Source organism: Gossypium hirsutum, chromosome A03 (genome assembly GCF_007990345.1).
Source record: "Gossypium hirsutum isolate 1008001.06 chromosome A03, Gossypium_hirsutum_v2.1, whole genome shotgun sequence".
In the NCBI taxonomy this organism is placed as follows: Eukaryota; Viridiplantae; Streptophyta; class Magnoliopsida; order Malvales; family Malvaceae; genus Gossypium; species Gossypium hirsutum.
This window is the reverse complement of record NC_053426.1, coordinates 105,696,448-105,722,919: the sequence shown is the minus strand read 5'-3', so window position 1 is coordinate 105,722,919 and position 26,472 is coordinate 105,696,448. Positions and strand designations below refer to the sequence as shown.

Genomic DNA, 26,472 nt, shown 5'->3' with positions numbered 1-26,472 from the left:
ACCATGGTCTTACACACATGTTGCCATGGTATCTTTCAACCATGGTCTTACACATTTCATATCAGGTTGCCATGGTATATTTCAACCATGGTCTTACACACAGGTTGCCATGGTATCTTTCAACCATGGTCTTACACACAGGTTGCCATGGTATCTTTCAACCATGGTCTTACACACAGGTTGCCATGGTATCTTTCAACCATGGTCTTACACATTTCATATCAGAGAGCACACTTCCGCGAACCTCATCCTTACAGTGGGATTACCAATCCAGGCTAAATCCCCTGTAATATAAACTCATAGAGTATTGTCTAAATTACTCTAATGAGAGAGCACACTCCCTGCAACGACAATTACTCTAATGAGCTTGGATCTGAATTACCAGTCCAGGCTAAATTCACACCCTAATTTAGACTACCCGTCCGGGCTAAATCCGTTTTACACATATTCTTCGGGAGGGCTATATCAGGATAGGATCACTCGTCCGGGCTAGATCCTTTTTATCGTCAATTCCTTTTCAGAGATCCATCGAATTTTCCTTTCATTCAACCGGGATTTCTTCTCCTTTTATCAAATTTATCAATGTTTCATAAATTTTCATACAATGAACATTCAAATCATATTCACATAAATAACATACAATCTCAAGCATTTAAGAATATAATTCAAGTTACACGAACTTACCTCATTGCTTGTTTGTGTTTATAATTTCATTAATCTGATATCTTTTCTTTTCCACGATCAAGTCTCATATTTGAGTCGTCCGGATCTTTATAAATAAATTTGATCATCATTTTCATTCATTTCATATTCTAATGCATTTAATTAATGCTCTAAGAAAATTTACCATTTTGCCCCTAAACTTTTAATTAATGACGATTTCATCCTTAGAGTCAGGAAAATAAAATTCTTGCAATTTAATCCTTATTTCCAGCTATTATTCTCATATATATTGATAACAATCCATGAATTCTATAAAATATCAGAATTTTTCATAATTTCAACATTTTTCAATTTAATCCCTAAAACATGTTTTCCCTCGATCTTGAACTAAATTAATAATTTCATTCAATTTTGTAATTTAAATAATAAAATAATCCATTTCATGCAATTTGGTCATTTCTGACATGTTTACGAAATTGCCCATAAAGTTTTACTTTTATTCAATTTAGTCCCTGAGCCTAAAATATGCAAATTAGCCATGCTAGATGAATATTCATACATATTTTTCCTCCTCCTCTCCATTCCACATCCTTAATGTAGATAACACACTTGTAAGTAACATTATCCATAATTTTTATTATTTACTTTTATGAATATTCAAGCTGTCTATCTGCATCATAGTCACTAAATTATTTATATCTGGATCTATAGAACTCCAAATTAATATCTGATAATTTTCCCTAAATCTAGACTCATATATATTCTTACCATAAAAATTTTAGAATTTTTGGTTTAGCCAATAAGTACAGTTTATTCTTTAAAGTTGCCCCTGTTCTGCTGTCTGACAGTTCTGACCCATCTTCACCAAAAATTAATTATCTCCTCATACAGGATTCAAATGATGTTCTTGTTTGTTTCTCTTAAAAATAGACTCATTCAGGATTTTAGAAATATAAATTTAAGCCCCTAATTATTTTTATTCAATTTTTTATGATTTTTCAAAGTCAGAACAGGGGAATCGGAATTCATTCTGACCTTGTCTCACAAAATTCATTATATCTCAAAATTTACAAATCCATTGCTTACACTATTTCTTCTATGAGAAACTATACTCAATAAGTTTTAATTACATATTTTTTTCATCTTCTAATTCGATTTCTACAACTTATGGTGATTTTTCAAAGTTAGTCTACTGCTGCTGTCCAAACTGTTTTTGTGCAAGCTATTAATTACCATGTTATAACACCTTTATTTTCTTTTTCTACACCATTTCTCATCACTTTCTCTTATTTTCTCTTTACTAACATATCAAAAACATAGGACCTTATGTAAGAAAACTCTACTATAACATTATTTCCATGCTTTGTCAATAATAACAAACTTAAAAACATATTGAAATCTTGATATACTTACCTTGTTCTATTGATACTAATCTTTAACTTGATTTTCTCTCTCCTCCAGCTTCTATTTCTTGAATCCAACTTGATATTCTAACTCCCCATGCTCTCCTTAACATTTTTGTCTCTTGGTAGCTATAGAAATTCATTTGATTTTTGGGTGAAAATGGTGAATTTTTGGTAAAAGGACCAAATTGTAAAGAAAGCAAAACTTTCTTTCTTCCTCTCTTTCTCTCACGTTAGTGCATGGGAAAATATGGATGAGAATTTCTCATCTTTCTTTCTTTATATACTAATAAAATAATAATAAAATATCTTATTAAAGTATTAATAAAATAATATTTATCTAATTAAATAATTATAAAATATCAAAATATCTCTAGCATCATTATTACTTTCTAGATTTCTCTCTCTTCCAATTGACCATTTTGCCCTTCATTATCTTTTAAAATTCCATCCTTGAGTCATCATTTAATTTGGTAAAATTGCAATTTAGTCCCTCATAGTTCTTCATCTGTTCAATTTGGTCCTAATTCATCCATTTTCCTTAGTTTCTAGATCATTCCACTCTTAAATTATTTACACTATTGGTCCTTCAACTTTTTCATATTTACACTTTAACCCCTCAAATTATGAATATTTACTCTTGTGCAACAAAACTTTTCTCACTTTTACAATTTAGTCCTTTCTTGAATTACTATATCATAATATACTTCTCAATATTGACATAACTCAAAATTTCCCTTTTTGTCACTTTATTTCCTTATTTTACTATATCAAGGATAATATCTTACTGTAAAAATTTTCAGGGTATTACACAAGATATTTCCCCAAATCCAGAGTTTCTCCTATACCTAAAGCAATCGATATACTTTCCTTTCTAGAGTTGGCGTACTTGGGAGAAAAAAGTACAGTGATTTTTCAAAATTAATGGTTTTGTAGCGGCCTAATTTTAGTGAAATCGGAATAGTGGTTTCGTAACCAAAAATCCGAGCTAAAAAGAAATTTTTTTTTCATATTATGGCATGATATATATTATGATAGGAATGCTGCATGAAAATTTTGATAAGAAAATTTTATTGATTATATGGTTAATTGATTAAAAATGACTAAATTAAAAAAAATGCATTCTCGAGACTCCGTTCCGGTAAATCGGATTCATAAATATTTTTAATAAATATTTAAGAAGTTATTTGTGTAGTTAATTAGATTTTAGTTAAGTGAATTTCTTTGAATTAAAAATAATTAGGTAAAGGGATTAAATTGCAACAGAGGTAAAAGTTTAATTATAGATTAAAGAAAGTTAAAAGGACCAGATAGGGAAATATTCCATTGTTATAATTTGAGGTGGTTTAACATTGAAATATTTGAGATATTTTAGTTGAAATATATATTATATATATATTTACTTAATAAATAAGTATTATATTAATTATTATATTGTTTTATATTATATATATAACGTAAAATAAATAAAAGAAAGGAAATAAAAGAAACAAAGCCAAACGAAACAGAGAAGAACATGGGGCGAAAGAAAGAGAAAGAAAAAGAAAAAAGAAAATTAGGGTTTTTAGGGTTCCAAGCTCGATTGGTAAGTCAATTTAGTCTATTTTCTTGTAATTTTCAAGTTTTTATGATCCTAGAATAAAATATTACTTAGTATATGTTGAAAATTTGAAAGTTAGTAGATTTTTGGACATGATGTATGTTGAATTAATTGATGAATTAGGGGTTGAATTGATAGAAGTTCAAGTTAGAATTGGGTAAAGGATTAAATTGAAGAATTAGTTAAAAGTTTTGTGTAATACAGACTAAATTGTAAACTTGTGAAATTCAAAGAAATTTTAAATTTTGTGAAACATAGGTGCTATAAATGATATATGGAAATTTCGACTAGGCTCGGAACGAGGATTAGATTGCATGAATTTTATTTTTTGAACCTAGGGACGAAATTGGAATTAATAAAAGTTTAGGGGCAAAATGGAAATTTTACCCAATGTGTAGATTGAACACAATAGAATATAAATTGAATGAAATTGATAATTAAATTCATTTATATAGATCCGGACGACTCAAATACGAGGTTAGATCAAGGCAAGGAAAAATTCTCAGATTAGTAGACTTTATTAACAAATGAACATCGAGGTAAGTTTGTGTAACTTAACATTGAATCTTAAAATGCTTGAAATGCATGTTATATGATATGAATGTTAATTGTATGTTCAATGTATGGAATATGATAAAATGTTTGATATTACTGATGAAAAGGAAAAATAATCTCGGTTGAATAAAAGGAATTCGATGGATGGCTGAAAAAGGATGTTACATGGGAAAGTAAAAGGATTTAGTCAGGACGGGTAATCCTAATATAGCCATCCCAAAATATATGTATCATTGAATGGATTTAGTCATGACGGGTAATCCAAATCGAACTTATAGAGTATTTGTCACTAGAAGGATTTAGCCTGGACTAGTAATCCTGATAAATACTCTTTGAGCATATGTTACGGGGATTTAGCCTGGACTGGTAATCCCACTGTGTGAAATGAGACTCAGGAGTATGCTCTCTGAAAAGAATAAATATGAATTGATGGACTTGAAATTGTACGCTATAAGTGTATACTGGAAATCCATCAAAATTCTGAGAAATTCAACGGGATAAATATAGAAAATGGCAAGTACATGGAATCATAGAACTAATGAGCTCATCATTCATCTATGTATTGAAATTATATGATGTTATCTGACTAATTCATGGGATGAGTTTGTATGTGATAGGCAAATGTTCTATTGTTATGGATATGTGCATGTTTGATTTAAATTTTCATGAAAATATATGGTAAGTTAGATTCTCGTTACATGAACTTACCAAGCACTAAGTGCTTACCCCGTTTCATTTTTCCCTGTTTTATAGTGTTCGAAAGCTCGAGAGGTCGGAGATAAGTCAGAGCCACATCACATTATCAACCACCACATTTTGGTAAATAAAAATGTTTCATTTTGAGTTAATGGCATGTATAGGCTACTAATACCAACGTTAATGATGAATTGGATGAATGTAATCTAGCCATTAATAACTTGATTTTGATACGCCTATAAAGTAAATTATGATTATATATGTATGCTTAATACATTTTGGGTTAATTAGATTTAAAAATGTATTTTATGGAAAGGTAAGGTATGAGTTAAGGTTGTAAGCATACATATCATGTTAAATGTTTGAAATTGGCTTGAAAATCATGCTTGAATTGGTTGGTTGGTATTGGGAAAGTTTTATGCAGGTTTTGTATGAAATAGGTGAAAATAGGGCTTGGAAAATAGCCTTATTTTTCACATGGGTGTGTGACTCCTACAAGTGAGAAAAATTTTAGAAGTTTGTGAAAAATTCCTCGAAATCTCGATTTAATCCTGAATTGATTCTAATGCATGTTTTGGGCCTCGAGGGTCCATTTGAGGGATACTATAATTAAATTAGAAAGTGAATAGTATTTGACCTGGTTTATTTGAAAATGTTATATAGAACTCCGGTAATGCCTTGTTTCAGTGACGGATTCGGATTAAGGTGTTACAGGTTTGGCTAGATTCAGCCATGAATTACTGAAGAATCTGTCAAATAAAGGATATCATATTGTCATCAGTTTTTTCTACTAATATGACATCATCTGCAAATGATAGATGAGAAAGCCAGGGTACACTTCTAGAGGCTCGAATGGGAGACCAATCTTAAAGACCCATTGCTCTTAGGATCATCAAGCTAAGGAACTCATACAATGGATAAATAAGTAGAGGGATAGAGACCACCCTGACAAATTCCTCTATAGACTATTTGAAACTATTAAATTTTGACTCGTTTGAAAGCATCAAAGTGTATGTCGTCAAAATACAGTTCATCATTAACTTTACCCAACTGGGTGAGAACCTAAAGTAAGTAAGGACCTTTTGAATAAAGCTCCATTCAAGTTTGTTATAGTCTTTTTCTAAATCAACTTAATAATCATCATTCCTTTCTACCCCTTACATTGTGGAAGAGAAAGGAAAAATTCGTGCACTATCATTGCATTATTCAAAGACTGGCGCCTGGGGAGAAAACTGCCTTAAAATGGAGATACAATTTTATTAAGCATAGGTCGGAGACGCATAACAAGAATCTTCTTAATAATCTTATAAGAAGTATTGCATAAACTAATAAGTCTAAACTGAGAGATCGATGCAACATCTCTAGATTTAGGAATAATCGCAAATTGAAGTCTCATTTAGCTTGTCAAGGATTAAAGAGGTTTGAAACACCTCCAAAACTAATTTAATCATTTTATATCGAACCGTTTGCCAACAACATTGATAAAAGGATGGGTGTAAATCATCTAGTCTAAGAGCTTTAATAAGCTTAAATGACCAAACCGCCTTAACTATCTCAACCTCAGAAACCTCCTCACATAAATGCAGTTTATGTAACACCCCTAACCCGAATCTGTCACTAAAACAGGGTTACAGAGCATTATTGAAATTTATAGATTAAATAAACAGATATTTCAAATAGTCAAAAAATGCAAACATTTCATATTATATAGCATTCATGTCAAAAACCAATCAAAATCATACATATTGTCCCTTATATGAGCCCTCTAGGCCCAAAATACACATTAGAAACAAGTCAGGACTAAATCGGATACAGAAAGAATTTTTCAAAAATATTAAAAATTTTCAAAGCTACAGAGGTTACACGGCCGTGTGGTCAGGCCGCGTGACTCACACGGCCAAGAGACACGCTCGTGTCCTAGGCCATGTGGACATTCAAAATAGGGATACACAGTCGTGTCCCAGCCCGCGTCCGTGCCTGTGTAACTTCCTGACTTAGGTCACACGGCCAAGCCACATGCCTATGTGCTAGGCCATGTGAGCATACTGACTTGCACCCTTAAGAAGATATAGGGGACACACGGCTATGTCACATGGCTGTGTGTCACACACGCCCGTACCTCTGCCTGTGTGGACGAAAATAGGTCATTTTTCAAGCTACATTTCTCACATAATTCGATACCAACCTAAACACAACAATTTGCATTTAACCAAGCCATAAATAGACATTCAAAACAAGTCAAAATCAAGTCTTAAACATGAAATATCACCACATACAACCTATATGCCCTTAGGCACCTCAAATTACAACTTAAAAACATATCAACCAACTATCCAAACTTACCTAAATGACCAAATACATATATGCATATTCAAACCACATTTTACTCTTTTTCATTCTACCGTATCAACACACATCAAATATGATAAGGCCATACATATATATACATCAAAATATACCAAACACAAGTCATATAAGTGGTTAGCCTCAATAAAACATTTATATGCCAACAATGACCAAATTAACCTATACATGTCATTATAACTGGAATTAATTAACCAAAAGTACCAAAAGAGCCGATTGATAGTGTGAAATAGCTCCGACAAGCTTCCAACCCGAACGAGCTTCTGAATTACTATAAAACATGAAAAATAACACAGGGTAAGCATTTAAGCTTAGTAAGTTCATATAACAAAGAAATTAACTTACCATTCAATCACATTTAAGGTAAGCATACAAAACATATTCAAACCAATTTGGCCAAAAGCCTAAACACATATCCTCAACATGTTAGCCTTATAAAACACATATAATAGCCAATAAACATGGATGAACATAATCACTAAGCAAGTTTCATATACATGTATCATCCATTTCATGTTTCAATATATCATGTAATATCATTTCCATGTATTTCATGTATTTACCTGTAATAATTCGTATCAAACTCATATTGTCTTAAAATAGAACATCGCCCGTTGAACCATTTGGAATATCCTTGGATACTCGAGTAGCACACACGAGGTGTACTGAACTGAAATGTATCAATTCATGTACATGTATGCTTATAAGAGCTATGACAAGCTGTGAATCGGTAAGCTCATACGAGCTGAGAATCGGTAAGCTCTCATGAGCTGCAAATCGGTAAGCTTATACGAGGTGTGGTGTGTCCACAACTCATGCAAGACCTCAACCAAATCGGTAACTCTAATGACATGTCATTTGTATCCTATGAATTCCTAAGGTTCAATCGGGACTCGGTAATCATTTGATATGCGGTCGGTATTTATACATGGCAATTATACAAATTACATACATATAATTCAATTTAAAACATATAAATATATATAATTTAATTACACGAACTTATCTCTATAAGTGTACGTAGATACAGAGGCAACTAATACGATATTTTCTCTTTGCCTCAACCTAACTCTGCACGAGGTCTGACAGGATCTATACGAATGAATTTAACTCATTTCAATATAATTTCCATTCAATTTAATCCAGTATGGAATTTTGACAAAATTATCATTTTGCCCTATACTTTTAATTCCTTTGTACTTTAGTCCCTAGGCTAACAAATTAAATTTCATGCAATTTAATCCTTACTCAAGCCTAGCCAATTTTTGTACATATTAATAGCAGCCCATATGTTTCAAAAACTTCACAAATTTTACCATAAATTTATCACATTTTCAATTTAGCCACTAGTTGATGTTTTCATCAAAATTCTCTTTATAAAAGTTGTTTATCTAACAACAACCATTCATTTTCTATCATTAAACTTCAGAACTCAAGTATGTTCATCAATAGAAAAACCCTAATACTTTAACAGTTTTGCAAATTAATCCTCGGGCTAGCTAGATTAAGCTACAACGATACCGGAAACATATAAATCATCAAAAACGGGATAAAAATCATACCTAATTGAGCAAAATAAGCTTGCCTAAATTTCAAGCTTCCATGGCTAGGTTTTTTTTTTTATTTTGATGGAAGATGATAATAATAGGTTATTTTATTTTATTTATTATAACTTTAATCACTAATTTCTAAAATTAACCTTAATAATGCATTCAATTTCCAATGATGACTACTCATGCTTATCCACTAACAACTTTATGGCTAACTACTATCTAAGGACCTCCAATTTAAAATTCTATAGCTATTTAATACCTTTAGCTATTAGAACACAACATTTGTACTTTATGTAATTTAGTCATTTTTTCAAATTAAGCATGTAAACTGTAAAATTTCTTAATGAAATTTTTATAAGGTATTTCTATCATACTGTAGGCCATAAAATAATAATAAAATAAATTTTCTGACTTTGGATTTGTGGTCCCGAAATCACTATTCTGATTTCACTGTAAATAGGTTGTTACAGTTTATCTGAGTTAGGGATTTGCGACTAAACAATATCTTCGCTACTGATTTGACTGGAAGAAGCAATGTTAGAGGTAGTGAACAGCTTAGAGTAGTTCATGACAAGAGATTCCAACCTAGGCCTATCAGTAACCTATCTACGAATGGAGTCATTCAATCCTACAATTTTATTAGAATTCCTTTAAACTAAAATAAATAGATGGAAAAATCTAGTATTTTGTTCCCCATCAATAATCCAATTGACTCAGGATTTCAAAGCCCAAAGGAATTCTTTTTCTTTAAGAACATAACCCAATTCCTCAAGCAGAGAATTATGGAGATCTATAAGAAAATTTGAGGGGGCTTTAGCTAAAGCTTTCTTAGCCCCTAATAAGTCGGCCAAGAGTAGGCTCTTCTTCCTAAAAACGTTACCAAACATAGATCTATTTCACTAAGCTAAATAATTCATGAAAGGGGAAATAGTGTCTAATGGAGAACAATCTGAGTTAGACAAAAAACCATCAAGAGTGTGGCTAAATTTAGGATGATCAAACCACATTAATTAGAAACGGAAAGGCCGATTTCATTTTTTCCAAGTATGATTGTTAAGACAAATAAGCAAAGGACAATGATCTGAGCGAACCTAAGGGAGATGCGTAACCTCTAGTTAGGATTCACAAAAGCGTATAATCGATTCTTTCTTGGATAAGATCAGAAAGATTACGGAGATTTGACCAAATGAATCTCAGGCCTTCATAATACTAACTTCCTCAATAATGTGTTCAACAATTTGGGGTGTATTGGCATCAACTTCCTCATCCATTTCTTTCAAACTATCCGAAAGGAATTGTTGATAATCACCAAACTCACTCCCAATGAGTGTTTGTTTATAAGAAACGATACGGCAAGGATTTGAGATCCCATGGTCTAGAACCTCAACTTTCTTGGTGCTTTAGAAGAGTTACTCCTTTTCCTCAGTTGATAAATCAGCAGCAGGTGCAATGGAAGAATGAACGGCCGTCATGTTATCTTATCTTACTACCAAACTATTAACTGCGCCTGAATTAACTTCTTACTAATTTTAAATCCTAACAAAAGACACTGCTGCATGTTTGTGTGTGTGAAGTAGATAGGCTCATAATTAGGGGTGAGCAAAATTCGATTCGACTCGAAAAAATAAAAAAAAACCTCGAATTTCGAGTTAAACGAATCGAGTTATTCGAGTCAACTCGAATTTTTTTCGAATTTCGAGTTCGAATCGAGTTGAGTTTTTGAATTCGAATAACTCGAATAATTCGAATAATTCGAATATCAAACTATAATATTTTACATTTTTACCCTAAACTCTCAAACCTTTTGACTTTTCTCTCAAAACTTTTACTCATTCCCACTTTCCCCCCAAAATTTTTACTCCCCTTCTATCCCAACCCCCCAATCTACCCAAAATTCATTTCTCACCAAAATTTTACTCTCCCATTTACTTTTTCTCAAAATTTTACTCCCAAAAACTTTTTGTTTTTCCCCAAAATTTTTACTCCCTCCCACTTTCCCCCTAAAACTTTTAATCCCTTCCCATCCCACCTCCCATCTACCCCAAACCCATCACCCCGCCAAATTTTTTTAATATTTTTTCTCCAAAATTTTACCCCCCATTTACTTTCCCTCAAACTTTTATTCCCCAAAACTTTTTATTTTTCTCCTAGACTTTTACTTCTCACTCTTTACTCTCAAATAAAAAATCAAAATTATCCAAAAAATATCACTAAACATAAATAGTAATCATTTTATTTATATATACTATTTATATTATTAAATTAAATTTCACATTTTAAATTATTTATATTGTTGACTTGTTTAGTCATATTGAATATTTATATTAAAATTGGATTATTAATTATGCCATAAAATATTCGTGCTAAAATTTTATATTGTTATCAATTTCACATTTTAATTTAAAATAACTTTTATTAAAAAATCACATTTTTACATTTAATATATTTTTTAATTCTAAAATACATAGTGACAAGAATCTGAAGATAATTGAAACAATTAAGCAAGCAAAGAAGCTAACCCGTATATAAAAAATTAATAAATAAATTATGAGGTGATGAAAGTTAAAAAATTTGATTAAGGTGGACAAATTTTATTATGATAGGTGACAGTGGTTACAAGGAGCCAAAATTATTTTTTAAAATTTAACTCGAACAAATATATTCGATTCGATTCGATTCGTTTCGAATTCCATCTCATTTGAATCGATTCGAGAAAATTTCAAATCAAATTAGGATGATAAAATATGATTTATCAACTCAATTAACTCGAAATTTTTTCATTCGATTCGATTCGATCGAACGCTCACCCCTACTCATAATACAATTATCCCCAATAGGTAACACCTAACCTTCTTCAACTTTAGGTAATTGGTGGCATGTATTAATAGGATTTTAATTAACTAATTATTGTGGCATTAGGTTGGTAACCCTTGACCCTGTATGGGTTTTCAAATTTCAATATAGTCAAACCCATCCTACCTACCCACCCATTTCATACAATCATCATGAAGAAGTGAATAACAAAGAAAATGGAAAAAATTAAAGTCGTTAGATGACACGATACCATACCCCTTCTCTTTTCCCTCAGCCTTTGTCAAAATTTTATACAAAAATGTGATCCCATCCCATCCCATCCCATGATAATAATTTAATCAAAATTGGCCAACCCACCCCCATGGATCTAATTGAATGCGGCATGGAATGGAACTTCACGTGCTAATCCTGCCTGGACCTCTTTCTCAACACATGCTCATGCTGCTTCTTTCTTCTCAATTCATAATGCTGTCGAATTTTATGCTGTTGAAGGAGAAATCTAAGGAAGGGTCCTGTTTATTTTCTTTAAAAATAAACTAGTTTCTAGAAACAATTTTTTTAATTTAATAATATTTGTATATTAATACAAGTTTTTGAAAAAAAAATTATCAAATAATATCTTAAAATTAAAAATTATAAACATTTTCGATGTTTTGCTTTTTAAAAAAATTGTATTTACACAAAAAATAATTTTGCTTTGAATTCTGCTCTTAAAGATCAATTCCAGATATGAATATATTATGTTCAACTTGTAAACAAATGGGATTGCTGGGTTCTTCTTAAACTTGGGATCTGAGATTGATTTAGGGATATTTTCACTTCTTGTCTTCTATTTCTATGCCTTGTGTTCTCATTCCCTATTTTTTCCTCCATGAGCTAACTAATCACATTTTACCAAAAAAAAAAAAATTCAGTGTATGCACTTTTGTGCTTTGATTTAATGCAATACATTTTTTAAAAATTTACAAATACAAATATAATGTAATTTTTAATATAAATATATGTTGAAACATTTATAAAATAAAATTATATCATTATATCGCATAAATTTTTTTTTACCTTTAACAATGATATCAATGCCTACAATTGTATATATAAAATGAAGTTTTACCCGAGATATTTTAAAAAGGAACATCAAAATTTAGGGAAAAAAACTTAGCAAAAATAAAATCATTTAAAATTATATATGTTTTTAAAATTAATTTTTTTCTAAAAAACTCTTATATTAAAATTAAAATATAATGGCTTTTTTTTTTAGTAATCACATCCCATCAAATTGAACAACGAACATATATTATGAATGGAAATTTGGATACTGAAATAGTCTAAATTACATGAAGCACCTTAAAATAATTCATAGATTTGAGAGGCTACTACCCCCAAAATAAAGCCATCCTTTTAACACCTTGGAACTTCGATTCTGTCTCTATATGAAAGACATGTGAGCCCCAATTTCCATTCATTTTCTCTTTTTTAGGGGTTTAACCACAACTATTATACAGGATTCCTAAATATTGCTTCAAAGTTTAAAGCATATAATCAGAGGCAAAATAAAAAAAAAATTTTGAGGGAGATAATAAAAATATAATTTTATTATTTTAATAATTTATATTTTTATAATTTTTAAAATATTAAATTAAAATTTTATCACACTTTGAAAAAACTTAAATATAATTTTATTATTACAAATTTAAAAATATAATAATCTTAAAGGAGAAATTTTTATTTTAAGGAGCTAAACCGTTGCCGACCCCTTAATTCATCATTGCATATAATCACATAATGAGATGAGTGTATTATAAATGAAAACAAATAAAATCAAATTTAAAAAATTAAAATTAAATATAAAATGATTATCTAATACATAAATATTTCTCCATATTACAAAAAAAAAGAAAGAAAGTTAAAAAGCATTTGTTCTGTGTGTCTCCCATTCATTTCTTTTTATCAATTTAAAATTTCTATAAATAATATATCTTCTCAATCAATAAATTGTAGTGTCGAATCAAGAGAGTGCAAATCCTCCCTTTTTGACCTTATGAAAGCGGAATCTCTAAACAATATTCTTTCTAGAACTAAAGTTTTATGGGCGATAAACCATATATGTTTTTAACCTAATTTTCAAAAGAAGTTTTTTATACCTTATTTTTAATCCTTTATTTCTATATACTATAAGACAACTCTTATGCAAATGTGATCTAGATAATATTTTTTTAATAATATAAAAAAAGTAGTGGATCTTTCTAAGTTTTCTTTGTACCCATCAGTGAAAAGAAAATTATATTTAATATTTCACTTTAATTCCTTCTTAAATCCTTGTACTTTTTAGACTTTTAAAATTTAATCCCTCTATTCTTAAATTTAAGAATTTAGTCACTTTATTTATTTAATTTTTATCAATTGATAACATTATTAACGGGTTCTACTTAAATTTAGTTATGCTTCATTTTAATTATGTTGTTTAAATTAAATCGACTCAGAGATAGATAAAAAAATCGATTTACTAATGAATCAATATGAACCAATTGAATTAAATTAAAAATTTATATTATATATTTTGAAAAAATTTGATATAAAAACTATAGACATAAATAGATTTTTTTTTCTTTTTAAAGTGTATGATTTACATTTTTGGAATCGTGGTTGCTTATAAATGAATTCAGCGCGTAAAATTGATGTGCGATATGGAAACTACTTTGGAGTAGAAGAGAGCAAATCGTCAAATTTTGTTTGTTATCTTTTGAAAATGTCCTCGTAATTCGTACACTTGTGGCTTCTGCATTAAGAATGGGCAGGCAGGCGGACAAAGTCTTGGGGGAATTTCGAAAAGCTCTGCCCCAAGAAAAATGTATTTACTGTTTGGTATACAATTTCAGATAATCATAAATTTGAATTTGTAAGAAAAAGAAGAAGTTCAAATGTACTTTTATAATTCAACTAAACAATTAACAGGAAAATTCTGTGCCATTTAACGGGAAAGATATACGTGCAACAAATTTTAACTATATGTTTATTAATACAATTTCTATTCTTAATTTTAAAATGTGTATTATATTGAATCTCATGTGATGGCCTATGGTTAGGGGTGTTCATTGTCTTAGATATAGTCTGGGTTTGAGTCGACGTTAGTTATTCAGATTTTCTTTATTATTGTAATTCACCAAAAAATAAATTGTATATTGTACTCTGTAATTTTTCAACAGAATTCTCTAATTTTTCACTTACAATTTCACGTATTTTAAGAATAAATATTTTAATTATATAGATAAAAAAATATTTATATTTAAATTTTCAAGTTGATATTTTTTTGATAAATAAAAAGTAAGTGGACAAATTGGATTAAAAACATATTGTAGCTTTAATTGAATTATTGTGAAGTCATCTTCAAATCTACCTATTCACCTATTCCTTTTAACTAATTTAAAACACAATTTAAATAATAAGAGTATTAAAAATAATTTTAAACATAGATTAATTGCATCAAATATCTTTAAATTATGGTCTAAATTTTAAAATATTATAATTATATCATTAAAGGATTAATATTACATTTAATGTCAACTTAAATCTAGTGTGAGCTTATTACTTAAATTACTTCGATTTGACGTATTAAAAAAATACTCTTTTAACTTTTAATAATACATTTTGCTTTTTTAACATTTCAATCTAATCATATAATAGGTATATACATATTTACAATTTAAATTAAATTTTTTTGAAAATGTTAAATTTAAATTTTAAAATTTAAACTGATGTGTAATGCCTAAACAAATGGTTAGACTAATGAAAGATACTTACTCAAATTATTTTAAAAATTGGATGATAGCTTAAGGTGGTGGGGGCAGTTCAAACTTGTGTGCTTAAACCCCAAAAGCGCTCCGCTCAATCTCCCAACCTTCGATGAGATAAGTTGCCCTGTTAAAAGAAGGTGTTTGACCTCAGTCACTATTTGCTCTTTTTTGTTTAATAAAAACTGCATAGTAAATGAATGCATGATTTTTTTGGGTAACTTTATTGAATTTTCCAAAGCATGGTGTTTATTTAAACAAAGAAAAACAATCCCGATTAAATTTATAAAACTTGTAGTGTACATAACATTAAAGAAGATTTTGAAAGCAATATAAATACTAGAAAACGATATATAGGTGTAAACATGAGATTATTAATACCCCATTATTACTCGTTTTGTGGTTACTCATTTTGGAGTCTAATTAGGTGAGTTTCTAATCTAATATTGGTCGAATTTAGTAATATATCAATCCATTTTTTTTCAAAAATACTAATATAATAAATCCATCTTATAAGCTTAATTTTTTTTTATTTAGGATAAGAATGGGTTATAATTTGATAGTGAACAAAAATAACTTTTCATTTTAATAAGCTTTTAAGTCATTTTTTTTGGAAAAATATTAGTAGTTTGATTTTTATATAAAAATAAATTTAAATAATACTAAATATTATTATATTAATAAAATATATTTTTAAGTTTTAAAAATATTAAATATTAAAATCAAACATTATAATTTTTAATATTATTAAAGATATACATTAATTACTATTAAATATATATTTTTAATAAAAAAAGTATTAATCGTATAATAAATTAATATTTTATAGTATAAAATATTGAATATTCATGTTAATATTTTAATAATAAACGTATATATTCATATTAAACATTTTTATAATATAAAATATTAATATTTTAATAATATAAATATAAATATTTGTTTAAATCATATTTATTTTCATTTATCTATTTTAATTTTAATGTTTCATTATCTATTCTCATATATGAATATATAAATTAAAATTAAAATTTAATTATATATTAATTATTATTAAATTTATATAACATACTATTTATTATAAAATATTATCTTATTATCAAATAAATTTTCGTTCCCAATATTTTTTTAGAAAATATCATCTTATTCTAATTTCCCAATATTTCTAAAACTATTAGACTCTGGAAATATAGGAAAACGCCAAAAGAACAAAAAAAGAAGATATCGGTTAAAGCTTCAAAATGTTCACTTTACCAAAAATAAAATAATAAAACATTAAAAAAAGTTAAACGCGTAATAAACCCGCCCAATCCCGCTTTCTCGGTTTATTTCCGCTTTCTCTTTTCAAAGAAAAAAAAAAACTCTAACCGGCTACAACATCTTTCAAAGTTCAAACTCCCTTATTCTTTTTTTTTTTAATGCAATGACTCTCCGTTACCGTCCCGGCAACCAGTCGGGCCCAACACGAACGGCGCGTGAAGATGAACCTTACAACATAATCCCCGTCCACAACCTACTTGCCGACCACCCTTCCCTCCGTTTCCCAGAAGTACGCGCCGCTGCCGCCGCTCTACGCGCCGTTGGAGATCTGCGCAGGCCTCCTTATGCTCAATGGCAACCTTCCATGGACCTCCTGGATTGGCTTGCTCTCTTCTTCGGTTTCCAACACGACAACGTCAGGAACCAGAGGGAACACCTTGTGCTCCACTTGGCTAACGCTCAGATGCGCCTGACTCCTCCGCCGGACAACATCGACACCCTCGACCCTAGCGTCCTCCGTAGGTTTCGCCGTAAGCTTCTAAAAAACTATACTAGCTGGTGCTCTTATTTAGGCAAAAAGTCCAACATATGGATCTCTGACAGCAGCCGCTCTAACTCTGACCACCGGCGGGAGTTACTGTACGTGGGGCTATATTTGTTGATTTGGGGCGAATCTGCTAATCTTCGTTTCATGCCTGAATGCATCTGCTACATCTTCCACCACATGGCCATGGAGTTAAACAAGATTCTCGAAGATTACATCGACGAAAATACTGGTCAGCCTGTTATGCCGTCGATATCCGGAGAAAACGCGTTTCTGAACTGTGTGGTGAAACCCATATACGAGACTGTAAAGGCTGAAGTGGAGAGCAGCAAGAACGGAACAGCTCCGCATACTGCTTGGAGGAATTATGATGATTTGAATGAGTATTTTTGGAGTAAGAGGTGTTTTCAGAAACTCAAGTGGCCGATTGATGTGGGCAGTAATTTTTTCGTTACTTCCAGTAAGAGTAAACATATCGGGAAAACTGGGTTCGTTGAGCAAAGGTCGTTTTGGAATCTTTACAGGAGTTTTGATAGGCTTTGGGTGATGCTGTTTTTGTTTCTTCAGGCGGCTATTATTGTGGCTTGGGAAGAGAAGGAGTATCCGTGGCAAGCATTATCAATTAGAAATTGTCGGGTTAAGATTTTGACATTGTTTATTACTTGGAGTGGGATGAGGTTTTTGCAGGCTTTATTAGATGCAGGGATGCAGTATAGCCGTGTGACGAGAGAAACCTTCGGTCTCGGCATTAGGATGGTGTTAAAGGTGGTGATTGCTGCTGCATGGATAGTGATTTTTGCAGTTTGTTATGGAAGGATCTGGCAGAATAACCATGGTAGAAATTGGACAGCTGAGGCTGATAGGAGGGTGCGCCTCTTTTTACAAATAGCCTTTGCTTATGTGTTACCTGAGTTATTGGCATTGGCTTTGTTTGTGATTCCTTGGATTAGGAACTTTATTGAGCAGACAAATTGGAAGATCTTTTACCTGTTGTCTTGGTGGTTTCAGAGTAAGAGCTTTGTTGGTCGGGGATTGAGGGAAGGGCTAGTTGATAATGTTAAATATACTCTGTTCTGGGCACTGGTTTTGGCTACAAAATTTGCATTTAGTTATTTCTTACAGATCAAACCAATGATTAGACCTACGAAACTAATGTTGGATCTTAAGGATGTGCCCTATGAATGGCATGAGATTTTCGGTGGAAGTAACAGATTTGCTGTCGGTTTGTTGTGGCTGCCTGTGGTGTTCATTTACTTGATGGATATTCAGATTTGGTATTCAATCTATTCTGCCTTTGTGGGAGCAGGAGTGGGGTTATTCCTGCACTTGGGAGAGATTAGGAACATTCAACAGTTGAAGCTGAGGTTTCAGTTCTTTGCCAGTGCAATTCAATTCAATCTGATGCCTGAAGAGCAGTTATTGAATGCCAGAGGAACATTTAGGAGCAAGTTTAATGATGCTATTCACCGGTTGAAGCTGAGATATGGGCTTGGGCGTCCTTTTAGGAAGCTTGAATCAAACCAGGTTGAGGCTCACAAGTTTGCTCTGATATGGAATGAGATAATTACCATTTTCAGGGAAGAAGATATCATCTCTGATCGAGAAGTTGAGCTGCTAGAGTTGCCCCAGAATTCTTGGAATGTGAGGGTTATTCGCTGGCCATGTTTGTTGCTATGTAATGAGCTGTTGCTTGCTCTCAGCCAGGCAAAAGAGTTGGTTGATGCTCCTGATAAGTGGCTTTGGTATAAAATATGCAAGAGTGAGTATAGACGTTGTGCCGTGATTGAAGCATATGACAGTATCAAGCACATGATGCTTGAAATTCTCAATGTCCAGTCTGAAGAGCATTCCATTCTCACTGTTCTGTTTCAAGAAATTGATCATTCTATCGAGATCGAGAGATTCACCAAGACATTCAGAATGACTGCACTACCCCAGCTTCATATGAAGTTGATAAAACTTGTTGATATTTTGACTAAGCCCAAGAAGGATGTGAATCAGGTGGTTAATACTTTGCAGGCCCTTTATGAGATTGCTGTCCGTGATTTTTTCAAAGACAAAAGGAACATTGAACAGCTGAGGGAGGATGGACTGGCTCCTCGTGACCCTGCTGCCATGGCTGGATTGCTGTTTGAAAATGCTGTTAAGTTGCCTGACCCCAGTGATGAGAAGTTCTATAGGCAAGTTAGGCGCTTGCATACAATTCTTACCTCCAGGGATTCTATGCAGAATATTCCTGTTAATCTTGAGGCTAGACGAAGAATTGCATTCTTTAGCAACTCGCTCTTTATGAATATGCCTCATGCACCCCAAGTTGAGAAGATGATGGCTTTTAGTGTCCTTACACCTTACTACAACGAAGAAGTGCTCTATAGCAGAGAACAACTCCGAACTGAGAATGAAGATGGGATTTCGATCCTATATTACTTGCAGACCATATATGATGATGAGTGGAAAAATTTCATGCAAAGAATGCGACGAGAGGGAATGGTAAAGGATGATGAGATATGGACAACCAAGATGAGAGATTTGAGGCTCTGGGCATCATACAGAGGCCAGACACTTTCACGCACTGTCAGAGGAATGATGTACTATTATAGAGCTCTGAAGATGCTGGCTTTCCTTGATTCTGCATCAGAGATGGATATTAGAGAAGGGGCACGAGAACTTGGTTCTATGCGGAGAGATGGTGGTTTGGACAGTTTCAACTCTGAAAGGTCGCCTTCTTCCAGAAGTTTAGACAGAGCAAATAGTTCTCTGGGTCTGCTATTCAAAGGCCACGAGCAAGGCACGTGTATGATGAAATACACATATGTGGTTGCTTGCCAGATTTATGGGGCTCAGAAGGCCAAAAAGGATCCGCATGCTGAGGAAATCCTGTATCTGATGAAACAGCATGAAGCTCTTCGAGTAGCCTATGTTGATGAGGTTTCAACTGGGAGGGATGAGAAGGAGTATTACTCTGTTCTTGTGAAGTATGATCAGCAATTACAGAAGGAGGTGGAGATCTATCGTGTCAAATTGCCTGGTCCGTTGAAGCTTGGAGAGGGCAAGCCAGAAAATCAAAATCATGCTCTTATCTTCACCCGTGGTGATGCTGTTCAAACTATTGACATGAACCAAGACAACTATTTTGAAGAGGCATTGAAAATGCGCAATCTCTTGGAGGAATACAAACAGTACTATGGTATACGAAAGCCAACTATCTTAGGAGTCAGGGAACACATTTTTACTGGTTCTGTTTCATCACTTGCTTGGTTTATGTCAGCTCAAGAAACAAGTTTTGTTACTTTGGGACAACGTGTCTTGGCAAATCCTTTGAAAATTCGAATGCATTATGGCCATCCAGATGTCTTTGACAGGTTTTGGTTTCTGAGTAGGGGTGGGATCAGTAAAGCTTCCAGAGTGATTAATATTAGCGAGGATATTTTTGCTGGCTTTAATTGTACTTTGCGAGGAGGCAATGTCACACATCATGAATACATCCAGGTTGGCAAAGGAAGGGATGTTGGGTTGAATCAAATATCTATGTTTGAAGCCAAGGTTGCTAGTGGGAATGGCGAGCAAGTTCTCAGCAGAGATGTCTATCGGCTGGGTCATAGACTGGACTTCTTCAGGATGTTGTCGTTCTTTTATACGACTGTGGGGTTCTTTTTCAATACGATGATGGTCATTCTTACTGTATATGCTTTTCTTTGGGGCAGACTTTACCTGGCTCTTAGTGGTGTTGAGAATGCTGCGCTGTCTAGCAGCAGTGACAACAACAGAGCACTTGGTGCCATCTTAAATCAGCAGTTCGTCATCCAACTTGGTCTCTTCACTGCTCTTCCAATGATAGTGGAGAATTCCCTTGAGCATGGATTCCTTCAAGCTATCTGGGATTTCATAACAATGCAGCTTCAGCTTTCATCTGTTTTCTACACCTTCTCCATGGGAACCCGAACTCACTACTTTGGCCGGACTGTCCTTCATGGTGGTGCAAAGTATCGGGCGACTGGCCGTGGTTTTGTTGTTCAGCACAAGAGTTTTGCAGAAAATTATAGACTGTATGCACGTAGCCATTTTGTAAAGGCTATTGAGCTTGGTCTCATACTTACAGTTTATGCATCTCACAGCCCTGTAGCTAAGGACACATTTGTTTACATAGCTTTGACTATCTCAAGTTGGTTTCTGGTCCTATCATGGATTATGGCCCCTTTTGTATTCAATCCTTCTGGTTTTGATTGGTTGAAGACTGTTTATGACTTTGATGAATTTATGAACTGGATTTGGTACCATGGTGGTGTGTTTGCAAAGGCTGAGCAAAGCTGGGAAAGGTGGTGGTATGAGGAGCAGGATCATCTAAGGACAACTGGCCTCTGGGGAAAGCTACTGGAGATAATTTTAGACCTTCGGTTTTTCTTTTTCCAGTATGGGATTGTGTACCAGTTGGGTATTGCTAATGGCAGTACCAGTATTGCTGTATACTTGCTTTCTTGGATCTACATTTTTGTGGCATTTGGAATTTATCTGGTAATCTCATATGCTCGGGACAAATATGCAGCTAAGGAGCATATATATTTCCGGATGGTTCAGTTCCTGGTCACAATTCTTGGAATACTAGTTATTATTGCACTGCTTGAGTTTACAGCCTTTAATTTTGTTGACATTTTCACCAGTTTATTGGCTTTTATTCCCACTGGCTGGGGACTTATATCAATCGCTCAAGTACTTAGACCATTCCTGCAGTCTACCAGGCTTTGGGAATCTGTGGTTTCTGTAGCTCGGCTGTATGATATAATGTTTGGAGTCCTTGTTATGGTCCCTCTGGCATTTTTGTCGTGGATGCCTGGATTTCAGTCAATGCAGACAAGGATCTTATTTAATGAAGCATTCAGCAGGGGCCTGCGTATTTTCCAGATTGTTACTGGGAAAAAATCGAGTGACTCATAGTTTGAGGTAATTCACCAGCAATTTTCTGTTTTATAGTTTCTTTTGCCAGAGATATTTCAGAATGATCTGGTGGCTGATTATTTATTTATTTAGTAGTTAAATGCTAATGGGCAATTTGGCTAGCAAGTATAGTTATACTTTAGCATAATGCTGTTTGGTTAGGTTCACTAACGTTTCGCTTTTCTTTCTTGAGTTTTTATTGTTCATTTCATAAATGAGAAAAGGCTGCGGTTTTTTTTCTCTTCATATTTGTGGCTTCTTTGTTTATAAACGTCTTTAAAACTCTGAATTCCATTCAATTGTCTCTTTCTGCTTTGGTGCTAATTTTCTGTATTATAATGATACTAGATGCAATGGGTTTTATTCTTTTCTTTTTTCCAGCAAATTAATTCTGTTTGTGGACTATGAACTTTTTATACTTTTGCTATTGCATAGGTCATCCCTTTTTTTTTTTTTCCACTTTCTTTCTTCTTTCCATGTTTGGTCTTAGTGATTCCTATTCATCTCTTAGTTTCTTTTATTGGAATAAGTTGGGGCTAGGTTGGTTCATGCTGCATCCTAAGCTCTGTTGCGTTTTGTTTTGAATTTGACTTATATTGTAGTAGGCTGCAGATAATGGTTATACTTCATTAGGTCATGGAAACGGAGGGTGAGAGGTTTATGGAGTTTTTGTCTCTTTCTTGCCATGAATGCAAAATTTTTATAGTGTTTTGCTGTTAAAACCTTTGCTGTCTACTGGAAATATTTATCTTTTGTTTAATCATGGTTCATGGCCATGCATCGCCTTTCCATAAGGCCCCTCAAGACTGAAATCTCAATAATATGCCTTGCCTTTAGGTTTGTCCTGTTTAGGGTCCACTATCTTCTATTCAGGGTGTTACTTGATGGCTACCTGAGAACTAATCTGTGTCAACTCCAAGATTGTCCATATGCCCTGAATAATTTCAATCCAAAAATTGAAGTAGCATTTATCTATAATACATTTGTATGCTGCAGTTGTGGTATGCATTCCATTTTGATAGGTACATTTTGTCCTTAAAGGCTTTGTTTTGGCAGTCAGTCAATCCATGTTTATATCTATCTGTTAAGTTCAGAGTTTAAAACCCGTGACAAGCTTGAGATGTAATGATCCTCCTCCAATCATTCTCAAGTCAGTGTAACTGGAAACATACATAAAACCGCGTGCAACCTGTCCTGTATGTTGTCTTATCATATTAAGTTTCTACTCTGTTATCACAATTGAAAAGTAGCTATCAGGCGAATGGTACTTGGTAAAGTTCTTGCTGTTTTTCCAGTTCATTAATGAATTTACCCTTGAAACCTAATTTCTAGGCAACTTGTCCTAGAATGTGGAATTACCATTGTTAAACTTTAAATCATGCAATAGAAAAGTCTAAAAACCAGACAAACTGTTTATCATTGGTTTCCTTTCAGGCCCTGATGTAGAATGTCGTCTACTATCTTCCAAGTTTCTTGGGACATGGCTGATTCATGGCATGATGGTTGACCTGCTAAAAAAAAGTAGCTTTAGAAGAAATTTGTATGACTTGGTAATCGGGGCCTTTGGGGTTTTGGCATGCAACTTGGGTGCTTGCTGACGCTGTCACCATGCTGTGTCCTTTATAGACATGCAAGCCTGCAGCAAACTAGGCCATTTGTTCAAACTTCGAAATGCTTGTTAATGATTTTCTTGGAACATTTTAACTAAACAGAGAATACCAAGTGATGTCATGGATTGCTCATAGTTTCTTGGCATTATCTTTTGCAGGTTGGTATTATTCATCATGAGAGACTATCTGGACAAGAGTTGATTAGGTAGATTAAAGTGCTTGGTTCTATGGAGATTCTTGTAAGACAGAAGATGTAGCTGCCATGGCATTAGTTTGATTTTGGACTTAGCGGCTGGGGAGGATATTGCCTTCATGTTTTGATCTATTGTTCATAATGGCTAGCTTCAGCTTTGTTTACTGTTTACTGTAATTAAGCTATGTTTACTTAAATTACGTGCTTCTTTTTTTTTTTTTTTCAACTTTCCCAGGTTTCCAGAGTTACTGATGCTCTTTATGCAGTGTTGTTGATAGCGAGTATAGCTTTGTATTCTATAGATTGTTGAGAGATGGTAGTGTATTTGTTATTCTTTTGTCTGAAATACATCATTTGTTCACTCACTTCCTGTCTTTAATTCTTATTTTTTTTAACAAAATGATAAAAAGAGTATGTCATTTGGTCCTTGAAACTATTTTAGCCCGCATTTCAGCAGTTAAGCTGCCTCCTCCGCATGATGTCGATGACTTTTCCTAGGACCAACACTATAAATTCTCCACAAAATCTGCATATGAAGCTATTGATGATTACCAGGTTGATGAAGGTGATAGGAGATGACAGTGGATATGGTGATTTCGTCTCCCTCAAGGCTCAGAGAATCTGAAATTTTCTATGGCGTGTTTCTAAACACACTGCTTACTAATGAAGAGCGTTGTGGAATCCGAGTTGGCTGATATGTGGGGATGCAATTGAATTGAGGGCATCAACCATGTGCTTCGCAGTTGATTTATCTGGATGAGGACTATTAAAGCTGACAAGTTGGTGGAATTTATAAGGTTGGAGGTCAAAGAATGGTTCCTTGCAAATCTTGCTAATGAAAGTGAGATTGGGATATACGTTTTGGAATAATAATGAGATTTTTTTTTGTGTGTGTGTGTGTGTGTGTGTACTCATTTTATTAAGACAAGATTTTGATGGGGAAGGATGGTGAGGGACACTGGCTACTGGTCGGCTGACTCCAACCAACGCTGATTGCACCAAGATCAACACTGATGGTGCTCATGACCAAGATCACTATGGTTATTGATGCGGAATTGTGGGGGTGCTCATCGTAGGCTCCATTTAGCTTGATCACTTGGTATACGACATGTTATTCTTGAAATGGATAGCTTCATGACTATTAGTATCTTATGCAATAAATAGGATGGTCTATCGCCCAGTTCTATGGTCTGATCAATTTAGGAAATGCTCCAAAGAGGATGAAAAGTACGTATTTTGCATACGTGTATCGAGAAGGGAATAGATATGCTGCTCTAATGCCTGCTATTTTACCCAAATCACCTAAAAAATAATTAATTATGTAAATAATTCGGATTAAAAAATAATTAGCTAAATAACATATATTTTTTGACCCATTATCATATTAGTATAGGTTTATACCTGTATTTGAAATTTTTTTGGGTGCTGACACAGTAATGGTCGACACCCTTGTATCAAATTAAAAAAATTTCTTTTAGGTGTTGGGACATTGATGGCCTACACACTTATATTAGATTAAAAAAATTTTGGGGTGCTGAGACATTGATGATTAACACCCAAGTACCAAATTTTAAAAAAAAAATTGGGTGTCGGGACACTGATGGCCTGTACTCTTGTACCAAATTTAAAAAATTAATTTTTGGATGCTAGGACATTGATGGCCGGCACCCCAGTACCAGATTAAAAAGAATTGGGTTCTAGAACAATTATGAATGACACCCTTCTACTAGATTTAAAAAAAAATTAGGATATTGGGACACTAATGGCCGACATCCCTTTACCAAATTTTTAAAAAAATTGGGGTGATGGGACACTAATTGCCGGCACCCTAGTACCAGATTTAAAAAAAAAAGTGTTAGGACACTAATGACCAACACCCTTATAGCAAATTTAAAAAAAAAAAGTTTGGGTGTTGGGACACTGATGGTCGGCACCCCTTAGTCTATATATATAGAAACTCTTTGGGTAATGGTATTATAATTGGATGAGAAAAAAAAGGTTGGGATTACCATCAAAGAAGAGTGTTTGGGTGTGTACCATCAAATGAGAATATCATATTTGAGAATATATCATCAAATAGGTGTAATGTAGTGGATTGCATATGTTAGTGTATAACCAAATTTCAGAGTTGAACTATATACTGTCATGTTTTAACAGAGCTGAATTATATACTGTCACGTGAACCGTAAAAGTTATGCCGTCAAGGGTTTGATGACTTCCTCTGTCGTAGATGGTGAACTGTGTAGACCAGTTACAGTTAAAGAATATGGCCATTCATCAGTGTTCCAGTACCCCAAAAATATTATTATTTTTTAAAATTTGGTACAAGGGTGCCGACAATCAGTGCCCTAACACTGGGGTGCAAGCCATCAATGTTTCAGCACCTAAAATTTTTTTAAATCTCGTACAAGAGTGCTGGCCATTAGTGCCCCAACAACTAAAATTTTTTTAAATCTGGTACAACGGTGTCAGCCATCAGTATTTCAGCACTCAATTT

At 33.1% G+C, this 26,472-nt stretch overlaps 1 protein-coding gene and 1 non-coding gene across 3 annotated transcripts; both read left to right on the top strand.

The window, feature by feature from the left end:
• The first annotated feature begins 16,740 nt into the window (after positions 1-16,740).
• On the top strand, positions 16,741-24,340 carry LOC107886774 (callose synthase 12). 2 transcript variants are annotated; one of them, XM_016810829.2, is made up of 2 exons: positions 16,741-22,178; positions 23,941-24,340. In XM_016810829.2, exon 1 carries the CDS (start codon positions 16,860-16,862, stop codon positions 22,170-22,172), a length of 5,313 nt encoding a protein of 1,770 aa, XP_016666318.2. In that variant the 5' UTR covers positions 16,741-16,859; the 3' UTR covers positions 22,173-22,178; positions 23,941-24,340. The 2 variants fall into 2 exon arrangements, with proteins under 2 accessions (XP_016666318.2, XP_016666319.2); XM_016810830.2 differs by having other exon boundaries at positions 23,607-24,340.
• LOC121225464 (small nucleolar RNA J33) lies at positions 19,813-19,893 on the top strand. The gene has a single exon (XR_005923339.1). It is a non-coding gene; the product is annotated as a small nucleolar RNA J33 (small nucleolar RNA).
• Positions 24,341-26,472: the final 2,132 nt, after the last annotated feature.